The sequence below is a fragment of the Arachis ipaensis genome, chromosome B10 (assembly GCF_059453495.1).
Source record: "Arachis ipaensis isolate K30076 ecotype BB chromosome B10, ASM5945349v1, whole genome shotgun sequence".
In the NCBI taxonomy this organism is placed as follows: Eukaryota; Viridiplantae; Streptophyta; class Magnoliopsida; order Fabales; family Fabaceae; genus Arachis; species Arachis ipaensis.
This window is the reverse complement of record NC_142435.1, coordinates 146588792-146611004: the sequence shown is the minus strand read 5'-3', so window position 1 is coordinate 146611004 and position 22213 is coordinate 146588792. Positions and strand designations below refer to the sequence as shown.

The window sequence follows — 22213 nt, the reverse complement described above, 5'->3', positions numbered from 1 at the left end:
TCCTCCCCTGAATTTGTACATAAATTAATAAAGAAAATGGTGTTTTTTTTTCTCCTTTGTCGGACGGGAAGTGGTGTTTCCAGTGACAGACGGGTGAGTAACGCGTAAGAACCTGCCCTTGGGAGGGGAACAACAGCTGGAAACGGCTGCTAATACCCGGTAGGCTGAGGAGCAAAAGAAAGAATCCGCCCGAGGAGGGACTCGCATCTGATTAGCTAGTTGGTGAGGCAATAGCTTACCAAGGCGATGATCAGTAGCTGGTCCGAGAGAATGATCAGCCACATTGAGTAATGCTAAATGTACAACATAAAAGTATATAATAGAAGTTTAACACATAAATATGATAAATATACAATTTATTTTTCAACATAAGCACACCAACATTAGAAATACACTGTCGTTAGGACCTTCAACCTACCAGTCCTTGTTCAAATTCTTGAATTATCCTACTTTTCTAGTCCCTAAAAACTTGTATGAATCCTATATAACAAAGCTCTATCATAATCTAGAAAAACCTGAAGAAACAGGAGGAAACATTTTTACAACTATATCCTTTACATTTGCACTGAGATTGACATCATGCATCACTATTTTACCTTAAGTTATAGTAATGTAAGTCCTACAAACTTGGACCTATCATGTTTGAATCTGATTTTTGATCCGCCTCTGAAGTAGCTTGAACTTGAGCAGCATACTGCAAGTTCCATAGAACATCCTCGAAAGAGGGACGGGAGGAAGATTCCGGCGATATGCATTTCGTTGTTATAGATATTGCGATTGACAATGACTCTTGAGAGCAAGTGGTCAGTACTAAGGGATCCACAATCTTTCTTCTACCATCTTGGCTGCCAAAGGATGCCTATTGTTGTTCACAAGTAGCAGAGTTTATTAACTAATTTTCGAATAAGAAAAATAAAAAGAAAACAGAAAAAACATGTACTCTTGAATTTCTTTTTTACCTTTTCATTTACAAAGAATGTTTCTCCTTTGTCGCTTGCTATCGGTCCAACAAGTGATTCGAGCAATATGAACCCAAAATTATAAACATCACTCTCCATCTTTGTCCTCTGGCTACAAGATAAAAAGGGAAAATTGATAAGTTTATTTTCCATCTACTGAAAATAATTTAATCATAAAAATGGAAATGGCAGAGGTAGGGGGCCAATGAGGACCAATGTGGTTTGAAGGAAACAAATGCAAGATCTGAATATGTAAGCAAATGCTGGAAGAGTGAAAACTAAGAAATAAGCATGAGGGAATGGTTCTTTGATGTCATCACTCTATATTGGAGTGTGTGGTTTGCAAAATGTTTTCACATTTGTCATATACAAAAACATTTCGCGAACCACACCTAATATCAGTGATACCAAGTAAACAGTAAAGAAATAATGGTTGTAGTATCATACCATGATTTTAGTTTCTCTCCCTTTGCCTGCAACACAAAGAAAGCAGCAGAATCACTCAACAATCAATCATGTTATATGATTGCTAAACAACTATAATGACTTCACAGCAAACATACCTCATGCTTGTCTATTTCTTCTCGAATGATGGCGATTCCATAGTCACTTAATTTTGGAATGTGATGCTCATCAAGCAAAACATTCTTTGTCTTTAGCTGGTTTTCGAAACAACCAGGGATGACACCGGTATGTAAGAAATGCACAGCTTTAGCAACTCCAATTAGAATTGCAAGTCTATCAGACCACTTAAGTGCCTTCCCTGCTGAAAACTCTACATGTTTGAATGAAGCAAGATTAGCAAAGTCGATCTTCAAGGCAGAACACTATCATATACAAAATAAATAATAACAACACTATAATTTAGACTAACAATTTACACTGATGCATTCATCCAGATATGTATACTATAATAATGGCATTCTGACCTGATAAATAGCTCCGATAATTTCCATTTGGCACATACTCATACACAAGATGAAGTTTGTTGGAACTAGAATCATCATGTCCCTGGAATTCAATACAATGACCCAAAAGGCTAACCAAATTTGGGTGTTGAAGCTTTGAGAGCAAATCCAACCGGGCTTTAAGATTTTGAATTGAGCATTTTTTCGACAGAGCCAACGATCTTATCATCACGTGGGATCCGTTCTCTAGTTTACCTTTGTACAGCTGAAAATTAATAGCAAATTAAGAATGGAATTTCCAATTAAGATACAGAACGAGTTTGACAAAATAGTTGATCTGTTTTGGTTTTATGAATGATATAATCTTGAAAAGGACTTCCCACCTTGCAACTTTGTAGCAAACTGAAATAATATTTCAAAACAAAATAAAAAAAGATTGAGTTGTTGAAGAAAGGTACCTTCCCTATGGAGCCTTCACCAACATAAGTTGACATGTCAAAGTTTCTTGCAGCTTCCTTCAACTCTTCTATTGAAAACTGCCGACAGGTCGTAGTAGTTTGCGATCCAAGTTTCACTGTTTGAGAAATGAATCCTGAAAAGAAACAAGAATTAACATAATACTTTTTACTAGAATTGTACCTCCACTTAATTAAGATCTAAAAAACTTAAATCATTGTATAATATACACACCAAAATTTGCTGCCTAAGCAATGCACTTACTCGCATTTGCAAGGATTTCAGAGGAAACCCCTGTGGTGGAGTTTCCTTGGAGAATCTTAGGCAACAAATCATGCCTAATTATCTTCCTCTGAATCTGATGACATCTTTTACACATGAAAACTCCAGACACAAGAATCACAATCACAAGTCCAACGACCATGGCCACCACCACGGCTACTTTCCACGCCTTGACTTTCTTCCACCCCAAGCCAGATTCGTCGCAATAAGACCCTCTCCGCTGAGCGTGCGAACCAGCATTGTCGATAGACAAACAGTTTCCACCATATCTAACAACTCTACTATCAGATGTATTGGCCAAGCAAGAAGGTAGTCCACCATTTAACTTGTTACCAGAAATATCCACAAAGCCGAGCTTGCCGCCACAAGTAAGCTTCCTCAGAATGCAACCACTTAACACATTGTTTGCCAAATTCAAATAACTAATGTTTGGCAAGGAGAACAAGGAAGGTGGTGGCACCCTGCTTAGGTAATTTGATGAAAGATCTAAATGCTGAAGATGAACCAACTCACCAAATTGCTTAGGAATCTCTCCATGTAAGGAATTATTGCTCAACAGAACTGTGACTACTGATTTGGGGAAGATTGGTAGTTGAGAATCTAAATTGTTTTCCCTTAAATCCAAAACATGTAGAGCAGTCAGAGCAGTTAAATCAGGCAATTCACCATACAACTCATTGTGGGGCATGGAAATAACTTCAAGTGTCTCAATTTTGCAAAGTGAAACAGGGAATTGACCCTTGAATTGATTACTCTTCAAACTCAACATTGTTAGATTAGAGAAAGAGCCAAACCAATCAGGCATAGTGGCATTAAAGTAATTTCCATCAAGTGTTACAGTGTGAAGCTTTACCATGGTGGATATTTTTGGTGGTAAAGCACCAAACAAGAAATTTGAACTCAAATCCAAAACCTCAAGCAAAGACAAACGGTGAATTATTTCAGGTAGTGGCCCCCATAACCCTAAGGACACTAAGCTAAGAACCCTTAAACTCGTTAACCTTGTTAGTGTGGTGAAAAATGAATCAATGGAGAAATTCAGGCTTAGTGTATGATTGGGAATTGAATATCCATCAAAAGTTGATGGCTTGAGAGATTTATCACCCATGATTTTGAGCTCCGTTACTGAATCATGGTCGCATTTAACGGTCAAATTTGGGGATGAAGAAAGGGTGCAGAGGTCAGCATTGTAATTTTGCCAGGCTTGCAAAGAGGAAGGGTATTCAAGTAATTTCGTGAGTTGAAACAAAGCTTGAGTCTGATCTGATTGGAGCTCATGGGTGGTTGGGATGAAGATGAAAAAGAAAGACGAAAGAAGGAAAACATAATATGTGATTGAAGCAAGTTGGAGGAGCATGATGCACAGAATTTGATGAAGGATTGGAGTACAGTTTGAAAACTTAGTTAATTAAAAATAAGTAAATAAATGTTTGAAAGATGGAAGGAGAAAAGAAAGAAAGAAAGAGGGAGTAGCAGAAGGGAACAGCACCTTGGAAAATGTGAGAAAGAGGTTAGTTATTGGTGACATTAATGGAGAGGCAGGAGGAAGCAGAGAAGTGTAGAGTCACTCACATTTACATTCACAAGATAATAGAAAATGGTAGTTTCTGTTTCTCACTCTTTATGAATTGGTCTTTCTTCCTTCATGTCCTTTCATAGTTTCATGATTCAATACCCTCTCTTTAAATTAAAGTGCAGATGGAATTCCTGCTAAGAATAAAGTATTTAACGTGAATTTGGATCCTCTAAAATTTGAATTTCACTTTAAAAAGTAAAATATAATCTCTCATCATTGATTTTATAAGTGGGACTAAGAATAAATATGAAAGGATAGAAGATCACATTTTACTCTCTAGAGTAAAATTCAAACTTTAAAGCATCTAAATCAATTTAACGTATGGGAGATACTCCAATAAAAATATTTAAAATGCCTTTTTTTTAAAGATATTTGTTATTAACTAAAATTTAATACATATAATTGATTAAACTATATTATTTTTGTCAAAATTAGATCAGACAAATTGATTTAGTAAAAAAATCGGTAAACCAAACCTTAAACCGATTTAAATTAATATTTTTTATAGAAAACGACTATAATAACCTTATTATGAAAAATGAATAAAATATTTTTATTATATATTTTTTTAATTTTAAAAATCTTAAATTCTAACCCTATAACAACACAAAGAAAAGAAAAAGATTAGAATTTAGAGTTCTTAAAATATTTATATATATAAAAGAATATTTTAATTATTTTTTATAATAGAAATATTGTAATTATTTTTTATAAAAAAATATTAATTTAGATCGAATCAAGGTATAATTTATTGATTTTTTTGCCAAATCAATTTATCTGATCTAATTTTAATAAAAATAACATAGTTTAATCAATTATATGTATTGAATTTTAATTACTTAAAAACATATTTAAAAAAAAGACGGTTTAAACGTCTTTATCTAAGTGACTCTTTTAACGTATTGGTTAGTCTAATGATTAGCTCACTAATTTATTTAATTAAATGTTAAAATTTGAATTTTATTTTGTACTTATTTTAATTCATTGGCCAACTATAAATTCTTACATTAAATTCTCATATGCGATAAATTAATCATTAATTTATAAATTCTTACATTAAATTCTGATATGCGATAAATTAATCATTAATTTACTGAACTAAGAAATTGGACAGCAAAAAAATTTATTTAATGTAACAAAAAGAAATCGTTTAATATTCTCTCTTTTGTGAACCAATGTCTTTTATCATAAATTGGTTAACAAAATTTTTTTATAAATATTAAAAATTAACCGGTATTTGAAATATTATAGTAAAATAATACGATATATTATAGTTGAATGATATTCTTTTTTATAAATACCTAATATGTATTTTATACAAAGACCGGTTGATAGTTAATTTTCTAAAACAATATTATATAATCAAAAAAATTTATTATTTTGATAATACTTAGTTAATACTCTAAACATTGAGTATTAAATTGTAAATCCTAAATTATAAATTCAAAATCTTAATAATATAAAATAAAATATTGACTAAATATTAACTAATAAATACTATATTAAAAATCTAAATAACATTCCTTTTTTTTATTTTAAGTTTTTAGGTATAAAATAGCATCTCAATAAAAGACATATAATAGCAGACAAAGGAGTGAAGGAGTATTAATTATTAGTATTTTGTCCAATTTATTTCTCCCAAAGGTGCTGACCTTTCTCCAATTCTCCGGGTTCTTTAATTGTGACTTGTAACATATATAATACTATTCAATGTTTAATTTAATTTGTTTGGTACTATAAATCTATAATATCCGTATATATTTTGAAAATTCAAACACCAGAATTTATTTATTTTTGTCTTAAGCTTAGCTTAGAAAAAAAATTCACTGCCGTTTCATATCCTGTGGTTTTTCTGGTCTCTCTTGAAGTAATTGCAAGATTGTCATCGCATTCACATGCTCTATAACAATGTGTACCATAAATAAAAAAATATTTGAATTATCCAGATGCATCACTAGTTTTGTTTTCTCCTACTGATAATATAAAAGACAAATAATAATAATAATTTAGTTTACATGTGTTCTAAAAAAGCATATATTAAAATTACTAAAAAAATTATTATTAAAAAATATACAAAATTTAGATTCTAATATAATTATTGTGTATTTATTTAAAATAAAATATTAAATTTTTTTTACTAACAATAATTTTAATTTGTGCATTTAGTTTCAATAATAATACATTAAAAACTTATATTTTATAATTTTTTAACAAGTACTAAAAATACTAGGCTATAGATAATTATTTGTGTCGTTTGACATATTTTAAGAATATAATAATAATAAATTTTTTAAAATTTTTTGATGTATTTAGTATATTAAAAATATAAAAAAATAAATTATATTTCTAATCACTTTTAGTAAAATATTTTTTCACGGTATAGTAAAATCCAAAATACTATTTAGCAAAACATTAATAATAACATGATGTATGTCTTTCTAATTATTAAGGTTGCATTAGTATTCAAAGAATAATTTAAGGAAACTACAAGAATATAATAATGGAATGATAATAAGTGCTTGTGGAATATTTACCTTGTTTTAATGGGAATAATTAGTTGCATTTATATAGTTGTATATGGATGTAGTATATTTTAAAAGGTGGTTGATAGTTTCAATTCAAGTCAATTATTGATGATTGTTAGAATAATCAGTTGCATTTATATTATGCATCACCAGCTCACAATTTTCACAACCTAGAGCGGCGAATAGTCCAATACATGAAATGAAGCCTTGTTGTAACTGCAATCTCTAACAATTATTTTAAAAAGATAACAAGATCTTTAATAAAAAAAAAAAATTCAACTCGACTTCTGAGTTTTATTTTAATGAGATTGATTAGTCTTAATATTTTCTTTATTTTTTTTGGTACAGGAATTAATCAGTCCCATAAAAATAAAGTTCAAAAGTCGGGTTGGATATTTTTTTGTTAAAGACTTCGTAGTTCTTTCGAGATAATTGTTAAAGATCAAGTTGAATATTCACTCTAAATTATTTCATTTAATTTAATTTTAATATACTGACAGTATAAAATATTTTATATCATCGTATAATTATATTTTTTTAGATAATTATTTATATAATTAATTTAAAATATAATTATTTTTATTCATATAATATTACGTAATTAATTATATATATAAAATTACTCAACACTAATCGTGCATGATTTCACACTAGAAGATGAAATTAAAAGCATCACAGTCTCTTTGTCCCCCATTGTTGTCAATACTAAATTAAATTAGGTCACGAATGCGGGCCTCAGAATTTGTGAAAGTAATTAAGATGCAATGCATCTGTTGTAAGCTTTGCAGTAATGGTTCGTGTGAAATTTTTTGAAGTATTTTAATATTTTTTATACCAAGAAGCACTAGTGTTCTTTTAATAATATGGGGTAGGTGTGTGTGGTTTCAGAAAAATTAAAATAAATTGTTAATGAAAAATAGACCAGCGTCATGAAATTCTATTATTCGAAGACATATACAGTAGCATGTTTGAATGTCCTTTTAGAAATCTAAGATCAGAACTGAGGCAAATGTAATTTTTTCTCAAGTTGCATGAAGTGTTTTTTGTTGTGATGACGTGTGAACCAAATATTATTGTTCGTTTTTTAATAAAATTCAATACATTTTTATATTGATAAAAAATATATCCCGCTACCTTTTTTGGGTGGTATATAGAAATATTCTACATTTTTTACTATATCTAAATCTACTAAAAATATTAAAGAAAAATCTTACTAAAAAGTATTTTAATAACACTTGTTCACAATATAAAAATAAATCATTTTGTGTTTACAATATTGAATATATGAAGATATAAAAACTTGTATTTTATATTCTTAATAAATGTCAATAAAAAGTAACAAATTTGCATAATTATTAAGATAATTCACCTGAACAAATGAAATAAAAGTCAATATTATATGAATATCATAAATGCAAATAGATTATATGCATGTCTTATTTATTTATTTATATAAATCGAATCAATTATATTCGATTTACACTTTCTCAGTGTAAATTAAATTAATTGGATTCAAATTAGTAAATATACTAGTAAATCAAATTAAGTAGCTTCGATTTATTATGAAAAATTGTGATAGTGAATTAGTTTATAGTAAATTGAATCAATGAGTTTCGATTTAAGACTCATAGTAAATTGAATCAAAATGCATCGATTTATAGTCCATAATAAATCGACTGAATAGTTTCGATTTATAAGAAATGAAGTCCTAGGTAAATCAAATGAACTAAATTCGATTTACTAGTTGTGTACCTATATATACAATTCGAATTCGTTTGTTTCGAATTACAATTCACAATTTTCTCCACCTCCAGAACGTACTTTAGAGAGAAAAGTTAGGCAACAACACCACAAGATTCAAAACTGCGGATATGGAGGACGATCTGGATCGTATCTATCTGTTGGACAGAGTTGCCCATATTGCTGGAAGCATCAATGAAGAGGTTAGTAAATGAATTTTTTTTTAAGATAGATAAAAAATGTCAGTAATATTAAGTCGCTTAGAGTATTTGATTATAAGCGTTAGTTAGAAAATTTAAACTAAAAATGGTGGTTAGAGTATTTGATTATTAAGTCTTACCTCCTGCGGACTGCATCGACAAATTCACTGTGAAGTGTACTTGGATGCAGGATACATTCAGTGAGCTTCCTCAGGACGTAGACGAGGATACAGTTAGGAGGTATGCAAGGGCATACATCATGATACTGTTATCGACTCAGGTCTTCGGTGAAGGGTCTGGTACATGTCTTCACATTTGGTGGCTACCGTATGTAGCTAGAGGATATGGACAGATACAGCTGAAGATCCGCTGCTCTTTCGTGGTTATATCGATGCATGTGCCATGTGGCCAACAGAAACGTTATTAAGTTGGCTGGTCCATTGCAGCTCCTTCAATCACGGATCTTCAGACGGTTTCCAGGTTTCAGGTCTATGGGTTTGACATCTTTCATTAGCCTTTGGTATCGAGGTACTTGATGTTTAAACATGTTATGTTTGTTGATATGTTTTCGGTATATGGCCGTTGTTTAGCTAATATTTTGAATCGCAGGTGGTCAGGATATCAACCAATATTGAGCGAGAAGGGGCTTAAAGTCGCACATTAGAGGCTTAGGATAGATTTACTTCAAGTCAGGGATGTGAGTGTTTTAGCTTTCAAGTTATTGTTTTTAAGTTATTTTAATTTTTTACTATTTATTTACAACCTGCATCAACCATTTCTCTTTAACAGTTTACGTAGATGCCTTATAGCTCACCGGAGGTCGTTCAGGTAGTGCATCCCGAGATACTAGAGTCCTGGCATATGGCGTTATAGAGGGTTGTGACGGCATTGATCTATGTTGCTGTGATAGAGTGGCATCAAGTGGATAGAGTGTTACCACAGCTTGGTGGAGTACAACATCGACCTCATGCCATGCTCGACATTAATTTTTTGATGTCAAAGGATGGCAGAGGCAGGGATCGGTGATTTTTCAGTACGTTGCAGAGTTGGCACATTCATCGGATCAATAGAGCCCAACATGTGCTACGATTTGATGTCGTTCCAGACTCAAGACCGTCACAGGCGTACTTAGAGTGGTGGCATGAGCATAATAAGAGATTCTTATCGCCTGAGATATTCCTCAGTGACCCCAAAGTAGTTGCAATTCTGGCTGAGACGACGCAGAGAGGTCCAGGACAAGTTCCTGATATTGATCAGGTGCTTGATATTCCAATCAGGCGTTAGGTTGAGCAGAGACACCATGTTGGGACACGAGTGAATGAGTGTGAATAGAGATGGCTTGATGATGTGATTGATGCATTAGAGGGGAGGGGTCGATACCGTAGAAGAGACAGGGGCCGCGGTCGACAAGAAGGGAGAGGTGGAGATGAGAGTGGTAATGTGGTGGTATTTTGGGGGGGGGGGTGGTGGTGGTGGTGGTGGTAGAGATGGTTTATGGTGGTGATGGAGGTGGATGTATGGTTGGTGTTGGAGGTGAAGGTGGAGATGGTTATGGCAGTGGTGGTTTAGGTGGTGATTGTGGTAAATGTCTTAGTGATCATTTTGTTGGGGTTTCTAGTAGTGACATGGCAGTGCATGAGAGCCAGACATACATTAGTCTAGATGAGCTACTTTCAGACTTGCTTGGCAGTGAGGGCCTTGATGCGGAGTTCGGAGGGTTATGCTTCCTTGATGAGATTAGAATGATCAAACAAGAGGATGATTTGGAGCGTTGTAGGTCTCAGCTCGCCGGACCCCAAAATACTTAGATGTGAATTTGAATGAGTCTCCATCTGGACCTTTGGATGACACATTTGCATTGGGTGGGACTCCCCCCTCGATAGTTGTTGCAACTCCCCTGGCACATCCTGGTCCATCTACAAGTGCGAATGCAATGAGAATGATGTTAGAATTTTTATCCTAAGTAATCGTAACCATCAATGTACCCCATATTTATTGTACAAGTGGGTGCCATCAATACTAACCAATGACTTACAATATCTAAAGGCCTCAATACATTGTGAGAATGTCCAAAACAGCCGACAAAAATAAGCTGATGACTCATCGAATTGCCCACCAAATCATACAGGACTCGTTTTCAACACTGCAACACTACCTGGCATCATTATCTGCACACCGAATATCTTTCTTGGAAACTCATTATATGACTCTTCCTAATCCCCTTAAATCTGTAAAACAGCCTTCTGCTTAGCTAACCAAACCCTCCTGTAAGTCGGTCTAAATTTGAAATGTGCCTATGTCGCATTCTGTAGTACCTTGATCGACACGGCAGCACCAGCTCTTATCATAGGTAGCATGAAAGCAGATATAACATGATAATCAAGCATCCTGTGATCACTAGATATCGACGTGGGCATACATGTATGAGGTTTATTATACCATCTTACCTTGCAACTACCCTTCTGCTGGCGAAAAGTGATCCAAATCAACCATGTGCAACCATTGATAAACTCCTTACACTTTCCATAGTACTTGACATGATTAAATTCCAACACCCTGTACTCAACCCTACGGCAGATGCTACAAGTCTTCATGTTTAAGACGACTTCCTCTTTATCCTGAAATTACTGACCAACTTGGAACTCAACTATACCTCTTGTATCCTATATATCTCTGGCCCCAAATCTAGATGCTACATTGGGTAACTCCTGTTGTGTCATGATCTCCAAGTCTAAAGTCGAAAAGTGTAGGGGGTATTGCTGAGTTTCCAAACTAGATGTTTCTCCACCTCCAACTGGAATACTCCTCCCTAAATCATCATTACTATCCTCATTAATCGTGGTGGGCTCCACATTATCATCATCCCACAGTACATCATTGACACCATCTGATTCTCCACCTTCTCCGAAAATCAGAATCATAACAAGAGTACCAATCATCGCAATAGTAAGCTGACTAAAAGATCGATTATCACCTATTTGTCCATCACCATCGCGGTTTAGATGAATTGCAAAGGACAGAGATGCCACCAAAACTGTCTCAGGTGCAATGACATGCACAAATGAAAAGGCACCAACAGGCATTTAACTAAAGGTTCATCGCATTGCTAATAAAGATTTTGAGGATTCCAGTTTGATCATCCTAAACTACAGACCACATATCCAAGCTTGGCCAATAGCTTATGGGTCCTCACCTCAGAAAATTGACAACGACAGTGAAACAAAACTTGTAAATCTTCGTCACTATCTATCACAAAGGAGTTGTACTTCCCACCATCTCGTACAACAGAAATCGAAATTCTATAAAAATAACTTCTCCACCTATTTCATGCCATGCAGTCCTAGTTTTTAGATTATAGTATTTTGAAACTCAACAAAACTCGTAGAAGATTTGATAAAAAATACTCAACGAATTCTTATCAGTAAATTTTATTTCCTCTTGCATTTTTTTTCCTTAATTATTCTTCTATAGTGCACAAAAACTAAAAACTTATCCTCACTAGCAATTGTGAGTTCCACTTTGATGAGGATTTAACGTTCTGATCATATTTATATAGGTAAGTCTTATTGCTAATTCAATATTTAATTCGACTTATAACATTAGCTCCATATATATATAAATCGAATTCATTAGCTTTAATTTATATAATGTTGTGTCACACATTGTAAATCAAACCTATTTATTTCGATTTATATACTGCAACGTCCTTTCCTAGTAAATCAAATCTAACTATTTTAATTTATTACAAGCATGGCTAAATCGAATCCATTTTATTCTATTTATATAGAGGAAGGATAAATCGAATTCATTAGTTTCGATTTATATTGTTTCATTGTCAAATCTGGACATACATGTAACGTTTCTTCTTTTAGGACTATCATGTAATATTAAATTCCATTTCATTTGTTTATGTCATTTACCCATATCCTAATTATTATGAATAAATTACTATATGTACTCATGAAAGATACAAACGCTGACAAATGTAATCATATAAGAAAGAAATGGCATTTGTAACCACGGAAGATGTCCTCCGTGTGACAAAAGTACTCAAATCCTAAAAAATTGTACAAAATCTCCAAATTGCCCTTTTCTCCACCACTGCTACTATCATCCCCAATTACTCATGGTGTGTTGCTGCACCTCTCCCTCCCCACCGCTACCGCCACCATCACCATCGGACGCTACTTCTCTATTCACAACTTTCACAATTCTCAATTTTGCATCAACACTAGCCGCCATTTCCTCCAAACACCAAGTGGAGGTGGGGTACTCCTTTGAAAAGACAACAATAGAAACCTTGAATCCCTGACAAAAGTAGAGGAGTGCGGTGAAGCGAAAGAAGGAGAAGAAGAAGATGAAGAACAAGAGAGACAAAACAACAGTAGCAATGGTGGGCAGCAACAAGCACTTTCTTAACAACCCAATCTAAGTTAATCTGTTTTCTTTATTTTTACACAATTCGGCCAGAACCAATATGAACAATCCAGAGCATGATTCCATCATGGCCATTCAAATCAACTGCTTCCATTGCGAAGGAATTGCAATCACACTCTGTGCCTCTCACAAGCTCGGCGACATTTTCACTCTCATCAACTTCATCAATGACTGGGCCGCCATCACCAACCACCACCAAGATCGGAACCACCCTCTCCGCCCTTACCAAGAAAAACCCTACTTTAGTCTCCCGAAATCGATCTACAAGAGGTTCGTGTTCGAAGCTTCCGAAATCAAAGCCCTCAAAGCCACGGTTGCACCAATTCATCCGACAAGATTTGAAGCGATGGCAGCACTAATTTGCAAGTGTGCGGCTTTTGCACTAGGGTTAGGTCCTAATTCCTCGATGTTAAACATTGTTGCGGTAAATCTCTGCAAGAGGATGGATCCTCCTGTTTCAAGCAAGACCTTAGGGAACATGATAACTTTCTTCATATTTGGCGGTGGTGTTGGCGGTGGTGGTGGCGGTAGCAGTGGCAATGGCGGTGGGGGACGGTGAGGTGCAGCAGCACCCCATGAATAATTTGGGGATGATGGTAGTAGTGGTGAAGAAAAGGGCAATTTGGAGATTTTGAATAGTTTTTTAGAGTTTGGATACTTCTGTCACATAAAGAGTATCTTCCGTAGGTACAAGTGTCGTTTCTTTTTTATATAGTTATATTTGTTAGTATTTATATCTTTCATGGGTACATATGGTAATTTATTCTTATGACGTGTATTTTATCACTATAACAAAAATCACATTTAACAACAAATTTTAGTAGCAGTAATATAATAACCATTATAGATTTTATTTGTCTTTTTATGATAATTATATATTTGTTATTATTATTATATTATAATAGTTATATATTTTTTTATGCCCAAAAATATTTTTATCGGTAATTATATAATTATTATTAAAATCTTTTAGTAATAAAATATAAGATGATTAGTATGTAACTGTAGATAAATATATTTACAATTATTTTTATTATCATTAAAAATAAGATAAATGACTACTAAAATTAATATCTTTAGGTTGGATTTTGTAAATTTTTTTGAAGAGGTATTTTGCATTTTTATTATCATGTGCTTATGTTTACAGTTTTTATAAGTTAAGAGTAATTTTAAAAATATCTAAAAAAAAAATTTAAATTGACTTGTGTTTATTAAAATTAAAAATCTAATATAATTTTATACATTAATTAATATCTAAATTTTAAAATTTATTATAATATTTTTTAATTTTAAATTTAAAAACACCTTATGTGTATTATAATATTTTTAAATTTTAAAAATTATTTTATTAACTATTTATTTTTATTTATGTTTATTAAAAATTATTTTTAATTTAATTTATTAAATATATATATTACAACTTTTAAAAATTAATTTTTATAAATTATTTTTAAAAAATAAAAAGTTTACCAAAATCCGTAGCATGAAGAAGGAAAGGGCTTAAGATGAAGTCAATAATTACATAATCATCTATGTTGTCGTTAGTTACGTCCTCCTCTCATAATTTTGGGCCAATAATAATCATGATAGCTAGAAAAAAGGAATTTGACTATAGCAGGTTGCCAATCATATGGAAGATCCAGGACCTTAAAAAGGAAATTAGGGGTACAATGGTAAATAAGTAGAAATATTAAGAGGAGTGTTAGGAGCCCGTATTTTTGTTAAATTTTGGCTAGTATTTAATCATAAAAAAATTTAAATAATTCTATATTATTATATACAAATCTCACACCATTAAAAATATAATTAATAATTAATTGATGACTAAAAATCACAAAATCTACTGATCTCTAGACTTTCTCGAAATATTAATTTCCCGTATAAACGGCGAGAAGAAAGGGCCCACCATTATGCAATAGACAGGCTGTCGTATATATGACACTTGACAACACCACGTTCTTCTTAGAATCCCACCAAAGTTCTGAGTGTTTTGCTTTACTTTACTTTCTTGTACTTTGTTCCGCTTTAAAAAGAAATTAGTTAATGGAGAAAAGGTTAAACAAAATGATAAGAGAAACTTTAAAAATAAAAAAGCATTGATACTCCCAATTCATATGATCTTTTAGAAAATAGAACAATTTACTCTCTTATATTTTAAATTTTTAAATAAAAATATATATCTAAATAACTTTGTCAATTAAAATTAATTTTTTTTAAATACAAGGTTAGATTTCATAATTTTTTGAATTGATTTATCAATATTCAATATATTTATGAATAAAAATAATAGTTTATTCTCTTCAAATCAATGTTTATATTACAATATTGTTTTGTGATTTTACTGATACTTTGGTGGGTTGTCAAAAATTGTGTAGGTTTATTCATAAAAAATAGAGTTTAGAATTTAGTTTGATATTTATAAATTTTGTATGTATTTTTATTTGTTTCAAATTTTTTTAGTATTTTTTTAATAAATAAATATTAATGTGGTGATCGTCTTTGAAATTAGATAACAGCATCTTTATATAACTAAAGTACAGTTCTGCTATATATTTAAACATTTTTGTCAATTAAGTCTAATCAAGTTAACTTAAATTTAACAAAAATTACTCACAGAACGTGTACGTGAATTACACGCTTTTTTTCATTGTCGTTCTTTTTGTTGCTGCTATTGGTGTTGCATTTTTTTTTCTTCTCCTCTTCTTCCTAGTTATTGTAGTATTTTTTATTTTTTACTTTTTGATATTTTTTCTCTATATCTTGTTTTTATTCTTAGTAAAAGGGTGAAACAAAAAGAAGAAGGTGAAGAAAAAAAGAAAAAAAATGATGATGAAGAAAAATAGTAGGATGCAGAGTTTTAAATTGTGCAGAATTTATAAAAAAAATAGCACTAAAATTTTTTAACTATGACACGAGACGTTTCTTAATTTTGACACTAAAATTTCTTAATCGTAACACAAGTTCTTGTTAAGCGGGTGAAATAAGAAAAATTATGAGAGTGTGAAACAAGATGAAGATGATGATGATAATGAGGAGGAGGAGGAAAAGTTTTGAATTTATTAGAAATAGGATCGAAACTTTTTAACCATGACACATAATTTTGTTAAGTAGGTGAAATAAGAAAAATTATAAAAATTTTAAACAAGAAGAAAAGACGACGAAGAAGAAGAAGAAGATAATGATGGTGAAAGAGGAAGAGGAATAAAAAAAAGAAAAAATCAAATAAAAAAATGAAAAAAAAAAGAAGAGAAAAAGAAAGAAGAGTGATATAAGAAGAAGAGATGGTGATGATGATCATAATAATGAAGATGGAGAAAGAAAGAAAAAATAAAAACAAAAATATAAATGTATGTATATAAATTTAATTTGGTTATTAGATTTAATTAAAAAAATGAGAAATTGAGGATTTAATATTTCGCACTAAACAAATATCATTAGAAGATTAACCAGTGTCCCTAATTCCATTATATTGTGTAAAAGGAAAAAAAAAAAAAAGAAAAATGACATACTGCTACCTAATCGGCTAATCCTGTACACTTGATAACTCCATCCTTCATAATAGGAAGTACCATAAACATCATAAATTACAAATTCAGAATACAATTCCAAGTTCCCATGCAACTAAACAAATATAGAAATAAAGTAGTCAAAACTGAAAAGTAGCCTGATTCGATAATGGTTGGAAAAGACAAACACAACTATTAGTCGACATTCATAAAACTAGGCTCTTACTTTCAAGAAAAAGATTTTATTTCCCACTCTCACTAATAAAATCTCATATAATGGTACAACACAATAATAAATAGCCGCAAAAACAAGCACTAAAGGCAACTCAACTCTGAAGATAATGTCCTAAAAGCCACTACTAGCTACTATGCTTTAGGATATCTATAGTACATGTATATACTACTCATTACGGCTATTTTTTTTATATTGATTAAAGATATGTATAATACGTTATTATTAGAGGCTCATTAATTTAAATATGAAAAATATTATGGTATATTCTCTGAAAATAGAGCAACTATATGTATTACATAAAGATGGACATGTCAGATGGAGGCACAACACGCAGGGGGCGTGTTGCATGAACCACGTGGGAGGCGTGGAGGCTACGTGGCTTGATCTGGTTGAGCCAACAAAGCAGCACGCAGGGGGCATGCTTAGTCAGCACGCAGGGGGCATTCTGACGTGGCATTCACAGGTTGGCGGAGAATAGAAAACACGTGGGGGGCGTGCTGACGTGACGAACGTACATTGGTCCAACTATGCAATACGTGGGGGGCATGCTGAGTCAGCACGCGAGGGGCGTTCTAGGTGCACCTCTCTATATAAGGCAGAGCCCGGTAGTATTTTGCATACTGAAGAAGATTTGAGTGTGTTTTGAGTGTTCTTTGAGGCTATTGTTAGTGTAATGGAGGGCACCACAAACTTGGTGGTGTATCGCAACGGTGAGATAATACATAATACTCATGAGGGAGTGAGGTTTGTGTCCCAGAATCCGTTTTCGTTTGTGGTTTCATGCACGATGACGTTAATGGAGCTGCAGAACGGCCTCTGTCAAAGCATGGAAAACGGTACATTAATGAGAGTGAGCAGAATTCTGTATCGAAATTCGATTGTAGTTTTTGGTGGTCTAATACAGTTTGATGTCATGCCGATCACTAATGAAGCGAGTATGCAGAATATGTTTCAAATTCACCGGCAGACTCAGATGCAACACCCACAGATTGAGTTGTACATTGAGTTTGAAACTGTAGAGGCAGTGGCGGTTCAAAACGATATAGATATACATGATGATAGAGCTGCAGTGTACGAGAGAATGAATAGTGACAGCGAAAAGGACTTCGAAGCCACTTATGAGGCCGGCGACGAAGATGAGGATAGTGATGTGGGAGTTGAGGCAGCAGCAGAGAATGTAGTGGTTCATCCGTCGAGCAGTCAACCGATGGACGTTCCACCTTTTATGCGTGAGTTGGATCTCGAGGCCATGCATGCCCCCGAGTTTCCGGAATATGCAAACATAGGTACGTGTTGACTAAATAATAAGTTTTTGTTAGTTTATACGTTGGCTTTAGCAATAAATGATGATTTTGACTTTCTGTAGGGGTTGCTGATCCTGAGGACGGAGAGTTCCGGATTGGAATGGAATATAGTAGTAGAAAGTCGGTCGTCGCAGCAATTAGAAATTTCACTATATCTAAAGGAGTTGACTATGAGGTGTATGAGTCTGAGCCACAGACGTTCTATGCAAAATGCAAGATGTATGGGCGTGGATGTGACTGGCTTATCCGAGCCAGCTTGATACGGAAAAAAGGCTGTTGGGAGATACGCAGATACAACGGTAGGCACACGTGCACGATCGGAACGATTTCACAAGATCATTCCAAGTTGGACTCAGATACAGTTGCTGAGGCTATAAGGCCATTGGTCGAGACGAACCCGACCATCAAGGTGAAATCTATAATTGCAGAAGTCCAGTCGAGGTTCAACTATACCATCAGTTACCGAAAGGCTTGGTTGGCAAAGCAGAAGTCAATAGCCAAAATTTTTGGTGGTTGGGAGGATTCTTACCAAGCCTTGCCATGGTGGCTCTCGATCATGGTGCAGAAGATGCCTGGTTCAATTGTCCAAATAGAAACACGATCACTGTACGACGAGAATCAGGAGGCACAGGGTGTAAAAATACTGCATCGTGTATTTTGGAGTTTCAATCCATGCATTAGGGCATTCAGGCATTGCAAGCCCCTGGTTCAGGTTGACGGTACACGGAAAATACAAAGGTACACTTCTAGTCGCTGTTGCACAAGATGGGAACCAGAACATTGTGCCTATCGCCTTTGCCTTGGTGGAAGGGGAGACAGCTGATGCGTGGCACTTCTTTCTCAGGAATCTGCGAACGTATGTTGTTAGAAAAGACGGGGTGGGTATGATCTCAGACCGGCATGAGTCAATACGGGCAGCAGTTAATCGTTCCGGTGGTGACTGGCAACCTCCAAGAGCATGGTGGATGTTTTGTATAAGACACATCGGCAGTAACTTCCTAAGGGCATTCAAAGTTCCTCACTTGCAGAAGCTTGTTGTCAACATAGGGTATTCAAAAACGGTGGAGGAGTACAATATCAACTATAAGAGGTTGGAAGAGCGAGGCGAGGCATATGCCAGGTGGTGCGATGCCATCGGACTCAGACATTGGGTATTGGCATTCGACGAGGGACATCGATGGGGCCATATGACAACGAACCTTGTCGAGTGCATTAACTCAGTGTTGAAGGGTGCCCGTAATCTACCTGTGTTGGCGCTGGTCCGAGCAACATATTATAGGTTAAATAAACTCTTTACGCGAAAAAGTGCCGAGACTCATGAACGCAAGCGTGCTGGATATACGTACTCCGCATTTGCGCAACAGCGGATAGAAGCAAGTATGCAACAAGTTGGGAATATAGTTGTGCACCGCTTTGATAGACGAAATGAGGTGTTTGAGGTGCGCGAAATGACTACTGGAAAGGTGTTAGTTATTGATCTTGCGCGACGGACGTGTGACTGTGGACACTTTCAGGTTGAACGAATACCATGTCGCCATGTTATTGCTTGTTGTGCTAACCAGCGTCTCGATTGGCAGTTGTATGTGCATGATGTGTACAAGATGACGAAAGTTCGTAAGGTATATAGATTTGAGTTCACACCATTAGGAGATCCTGAGACATGGCCTGCTTATGAGGGACCCACATTGGTCGCTAATCCCACCCTGAGGCGAACGTCTAAAGGCAGGCCCAAACTGACCCGATACTTGAATGAAATGGACTCACATGACATGCGTAGTCCTCGGATATGCCGTCTCTGTGGTGCTCAGGGTCATAGTCGGAGTAGGTGTCCACAGCGTGCTGGACCGAGTGGTACTGGTTCATAGTTTAATATTCTCATGTTTGTACTTTTTAATTTACCATCATTTTGTCAGTTGATGCTTTTGAAATCAGACGTGTTTGTATTTTTCAGATGAAGTCTATCTATTGATATTTTAATGTCTGCTTAATACTCTCATTAACTGATTTCCTTAAGTTAATGTACAAAAAAAGAACTACGGGTTACGTATGTTAACAAACCAAATATTAAACACGAATTACCTTAACTTAATTCTGAAAATAAAATCTAGATAACCTAAACTGAAGCTCACTTCTTTCCAGCTAAGTAGTTCAGTCCCTTACCCATAATGCCCAGACCGAACCGCGATGGAGTATACCTATCAGGTGGATTTCGCTCCGTCCGTAAGTCATATGGGTGACCTCGAACTGAGTCATCCACCCCCGGAGCTCCCGAACTACCTGCCTCTATAGGGACGGTCGACCCACCTGCCTCTGTAGGAGCGATGGTGGCTGCCCTGAGCATGGTGGCTGTGCTGAGAGTGCTAAGAGTGGTGGCTGTGCTGAGAGTGCTGAGAGTGGTGGCTGTGCTGAGAGTGCTGAGAGTGGTGGCTGTGCTGAGAGTGCTGAGAATGGTGGTTGCCCTGAGTGTGATGGCTACCATGACTGTAGGCCGGTGGCTGTGGTATATAGTAAGGAATCGGCTGAAACACTGCATGCTGTGGGGCAGGTGGCTGTGGGGTAGGTGGCTGTGGATCATGAGGAACGTACTCCGTCAATCTCAATAGATGTCCATAGGAGCGTACGTACCAATCCCGGTACTCCACCGTCGGTAAAAAATCCCAGGTCGGAAGGGGGTGCTGATCCCGCAATCGACTGTGCCGCCTGTTGGCCCACTCCTCTATCCATGGCCCATGCAAAACTGTCCAGTCATGAAGCTGCACTCCGCGTAGAACGACGCAATGCTGATCAAGTGGAATATCCCTTGCTGCCCGCGGAGGAGGTTGTGCATATCCAAACTGACGCATCACTTGGTTCGCAGGGTGCCACTCGACACACTCGAATGACAACAATGGAGCAACGATATCACACACCTCAAGATGGGGATGCAACTCGTCTGGGACGATCAATCCGTGGTACGGCCGCCACTCAAACTGCCACAGTATTATTGGCATATTAGAACCGTAACAATAATGGTTGGAAAAAAGGAACAGAAAAGCCATAACTATTTACCTCCTGCATGAAGTCTATATCATGCCTGAATGTCTCTACGGTCTTGGATAACCATGCTGTGGTCCGTTCCGAATGACTCCATCTGACACATTATTAATTGAAAAAATTTAAATAACTCACCATAACTAAAACATGCATCATGAATATAACACACGACTAAAATAAGACTTATTACCTCCTGGCAACTGGTATCTCGGCCGGTGAAAGGGTTTGTCTCGGTACGGGAGCAAGACACGGTATTCGCTCCCATGCCCAAACAAACAACAGATTCAGAGGGCCATCCATCTCCTTTGTATCATATCGTGATGCACGGCATAGTGCTGTGTAAAGATGCGCGAGACATGCTGACCCCCAACTATAATTATGGATCTGCTCGAAATCGCGAAGCAATGGTAGATATTTCGCATGGGCATATGCGGTCGACTTGTCCGTGAACAGGGTTGACCCTAACAAACAGAAAATATGACACCTGACGTATCTCCTGATGGACTCCTCAGTGTCCAACGGTTCTGCGTCTCTGATACGGCGAACCCAACCCAGCTTTATATAGGACTTCGCATTATGACTGACTGATGGCTCACGACCGAATATCGCTATGCTCTGACTTTGAACGAAGTCGCTACTACTATCTGTCCATCCACTGACAGGCTCTCCATCAATGGGTAGGCCGAATATATGAGCGACATCCTCTAATGTCACTATAACCTCACCGATCAGCAATACAAAGCTGTGGGTTTCAGGCCTCCACCTTTCAACCAGAGCAGCTAGCATGGGGTGAAATCCTCTTATGATTCCAATTCTAGAGACGTGGTAGAATCCCGTGGCGCGTAAGTAGTTCTCCACCATCGGATTCCACGTCTGTGGCGGATCCAGTTTACGCACCAACAAATTCCTGTTAGGCTGCATCAACAAAGATATATGTTACATTAATTAAATAATAATCCTTATAAATATTTTAATTAACATTAACATATTTATGCAATAACAATATTTAATAATATTTATTTACCTATCACATATTATTTAATAATTTTTAT

At 35.2% G+C, this 22213-nt stretch overlaps 4 protein-coding genes across 4 annotated transcripts; 2 read left to right on the top strand and 2 right to left on the bottom strand.

The window, feature by feature from the left end:
* Positions 1 to 341: 341 nt before the first annotated feature.
* On the bottom strand, positions 342 to 4317 carry LOC107623780 (putative inactive leucine-rich repeat receptor-like protein kinase At3g03770). The gene is made up of 7 exons (XM_016326150.3): positions 2588 to 4317; positions 2326 to 2459; positions 1889 to 2132; positions 1523 to 1734; positions 1407 to 1432; positions 960 to 1071; positions 342 to 859 (listed from the first exon to the last, which is right to left on the bottom strand). The coding sequence occupies exons 1-7, from the start codon at positions 3960 to 3962 to the stop codon at positions 620 to 622; spliced, it is 2343 nt and encodes a 780-aa protein (XP_016181636.1). The 5' UTR covers positions 3963 to 4317; the 3' UTR covers positions 342 to 619.
* An 8806-nt stretch (positions 4318 to 13123) lies between these two features.
* LOC148582034 (acyltransferase Pun1-like) lies at positions 13124 to 13642 on the top strand. Its single transcript, XM_088495143.1, has one exon. It carries the CDS (start codon positions 13124 to 13126, stop codon positions 13640 to 13642), a length of 519 nt encoding a protein of 172 aa, XP_088351269.1.
* Positions 13643 to 16598: 2956 nt separating this feature from the next.
* On the bottom strand, positions 16599 to 21461 carry LOC148582033 (serine/threonine-protein phosphatase 7 long form homolog). Its single transcript, XM_088495141.1, has 5 exons — positions 21352 to 21461; positions 21177 to 21258; positions 20535 to 21097; positions 17340 to 17391; positions 16599 to 16634 (listed from the first exon to the last, which is right to left on the bottom strand). Exons 1-5 carry the CDS (start codon positions 21459 to 21461, stop codon positions 16599 to 16601), a joined length of 843 nt encoding a protein of 280 aa, XP_088351267.1.
* Positions 17906 to 19993, top strand: LOC107621270 (uncharacterized). Its single transcript, XM_016323303.2, has 3 exons — positions 17906 to 18110; positions 18191 to 18760; positions 18810 to 19993. Exons 1-3 carry the CDS (start codon positions 17906 to 17908, stop codon positions 19991 to 19993), a joined length of 1959 nt encoding a protein of 652 aa, XP_016178789.2.
* Positions 21462 to 22213: the final 752 nt, after the last annotated feature.

What these genes read in the sequence shown, in the direction of transcription:
- LOC148582033 (XM_088495141.1), bottom strand. Translation starts at nt 21,461, where the DNA reads ATGGATGGCCCTCTGAATCTGTTGTTTGTTTGGGCATGGGAGCGAATA. An exon ending in ATATAGACTTCATGCAGGAG is followed by an intron (nt 21,098 to 21,176) that starts GTAAATAGTTAT and finishes ATACTGTGGCAG; the next exon opens with TTTGAGTGGCGGCCGTACCA. An exon ending in TATTGCATAGTTGGACCAAT is followed by an intron (nt 16,635 to 17,339) that starts GTACGTTCGTCA and finishes CCTATTATGAAG; the next exon opens with GATGGAGTTATCAAGTGTAC.
- LOC107621270 (XM_016323303.2), top strand. Translation starts at nt 17,906, where the DNA reads ATGAATAGTGACAGCGAAAAGGACTTCGAAGCCACTTATGAGGCCGGC. An exon ending in TCCGGAATATGCAAACATAG is followed by an intron (nt 18,111 to 18,190) that starts GTACGTGTTGAC and finishes GACTTTCTGTAG; the next exon opens with GGGTTGCTGATCCTGAGGAC. An exon ending in CGAGAATCAGGAGGCACAGG is followed by an intron (nt 18,761 to 18,809) that starts GTGTAAAAATAC and finishes TCCATGCATTAG; the next exon opens with GGCATTCAGGCATTGCAAGC.
- LOC107623780 (XM_016326150.3), bottom strand. Translation starts at nt 3,962, where the DNA reads ATGCTCCTCCAACTTGCTTCAATCACATATTATGTTTTCCTTCTTTCG. An exon ending in TTATCGGAGCTATTTATCAG is followed by an intron (nt 1,735 to 1,888) that starts GTCAGAATGCCA and finishes TCAAACATGTAG; the next exon opens with AGTTTTCAGCAGGGAAGGCA. An exon ending in CATTCTTTGTAAATGAAAAG is followed by an intron (nt 860 to 959) that starts GTAAAAAAGAAA and finishes GAACAACAATAG; the next exon opens with GCATCCTTTGGCAGCCAAGA.
- LOC148582034 (XM_088495143.1), top strand. Translation starts at nt 13,124, where the DNA reads ATGAACAATCCAGAGCATGATTCCATCATGGCCATTCAAATCAACTGC.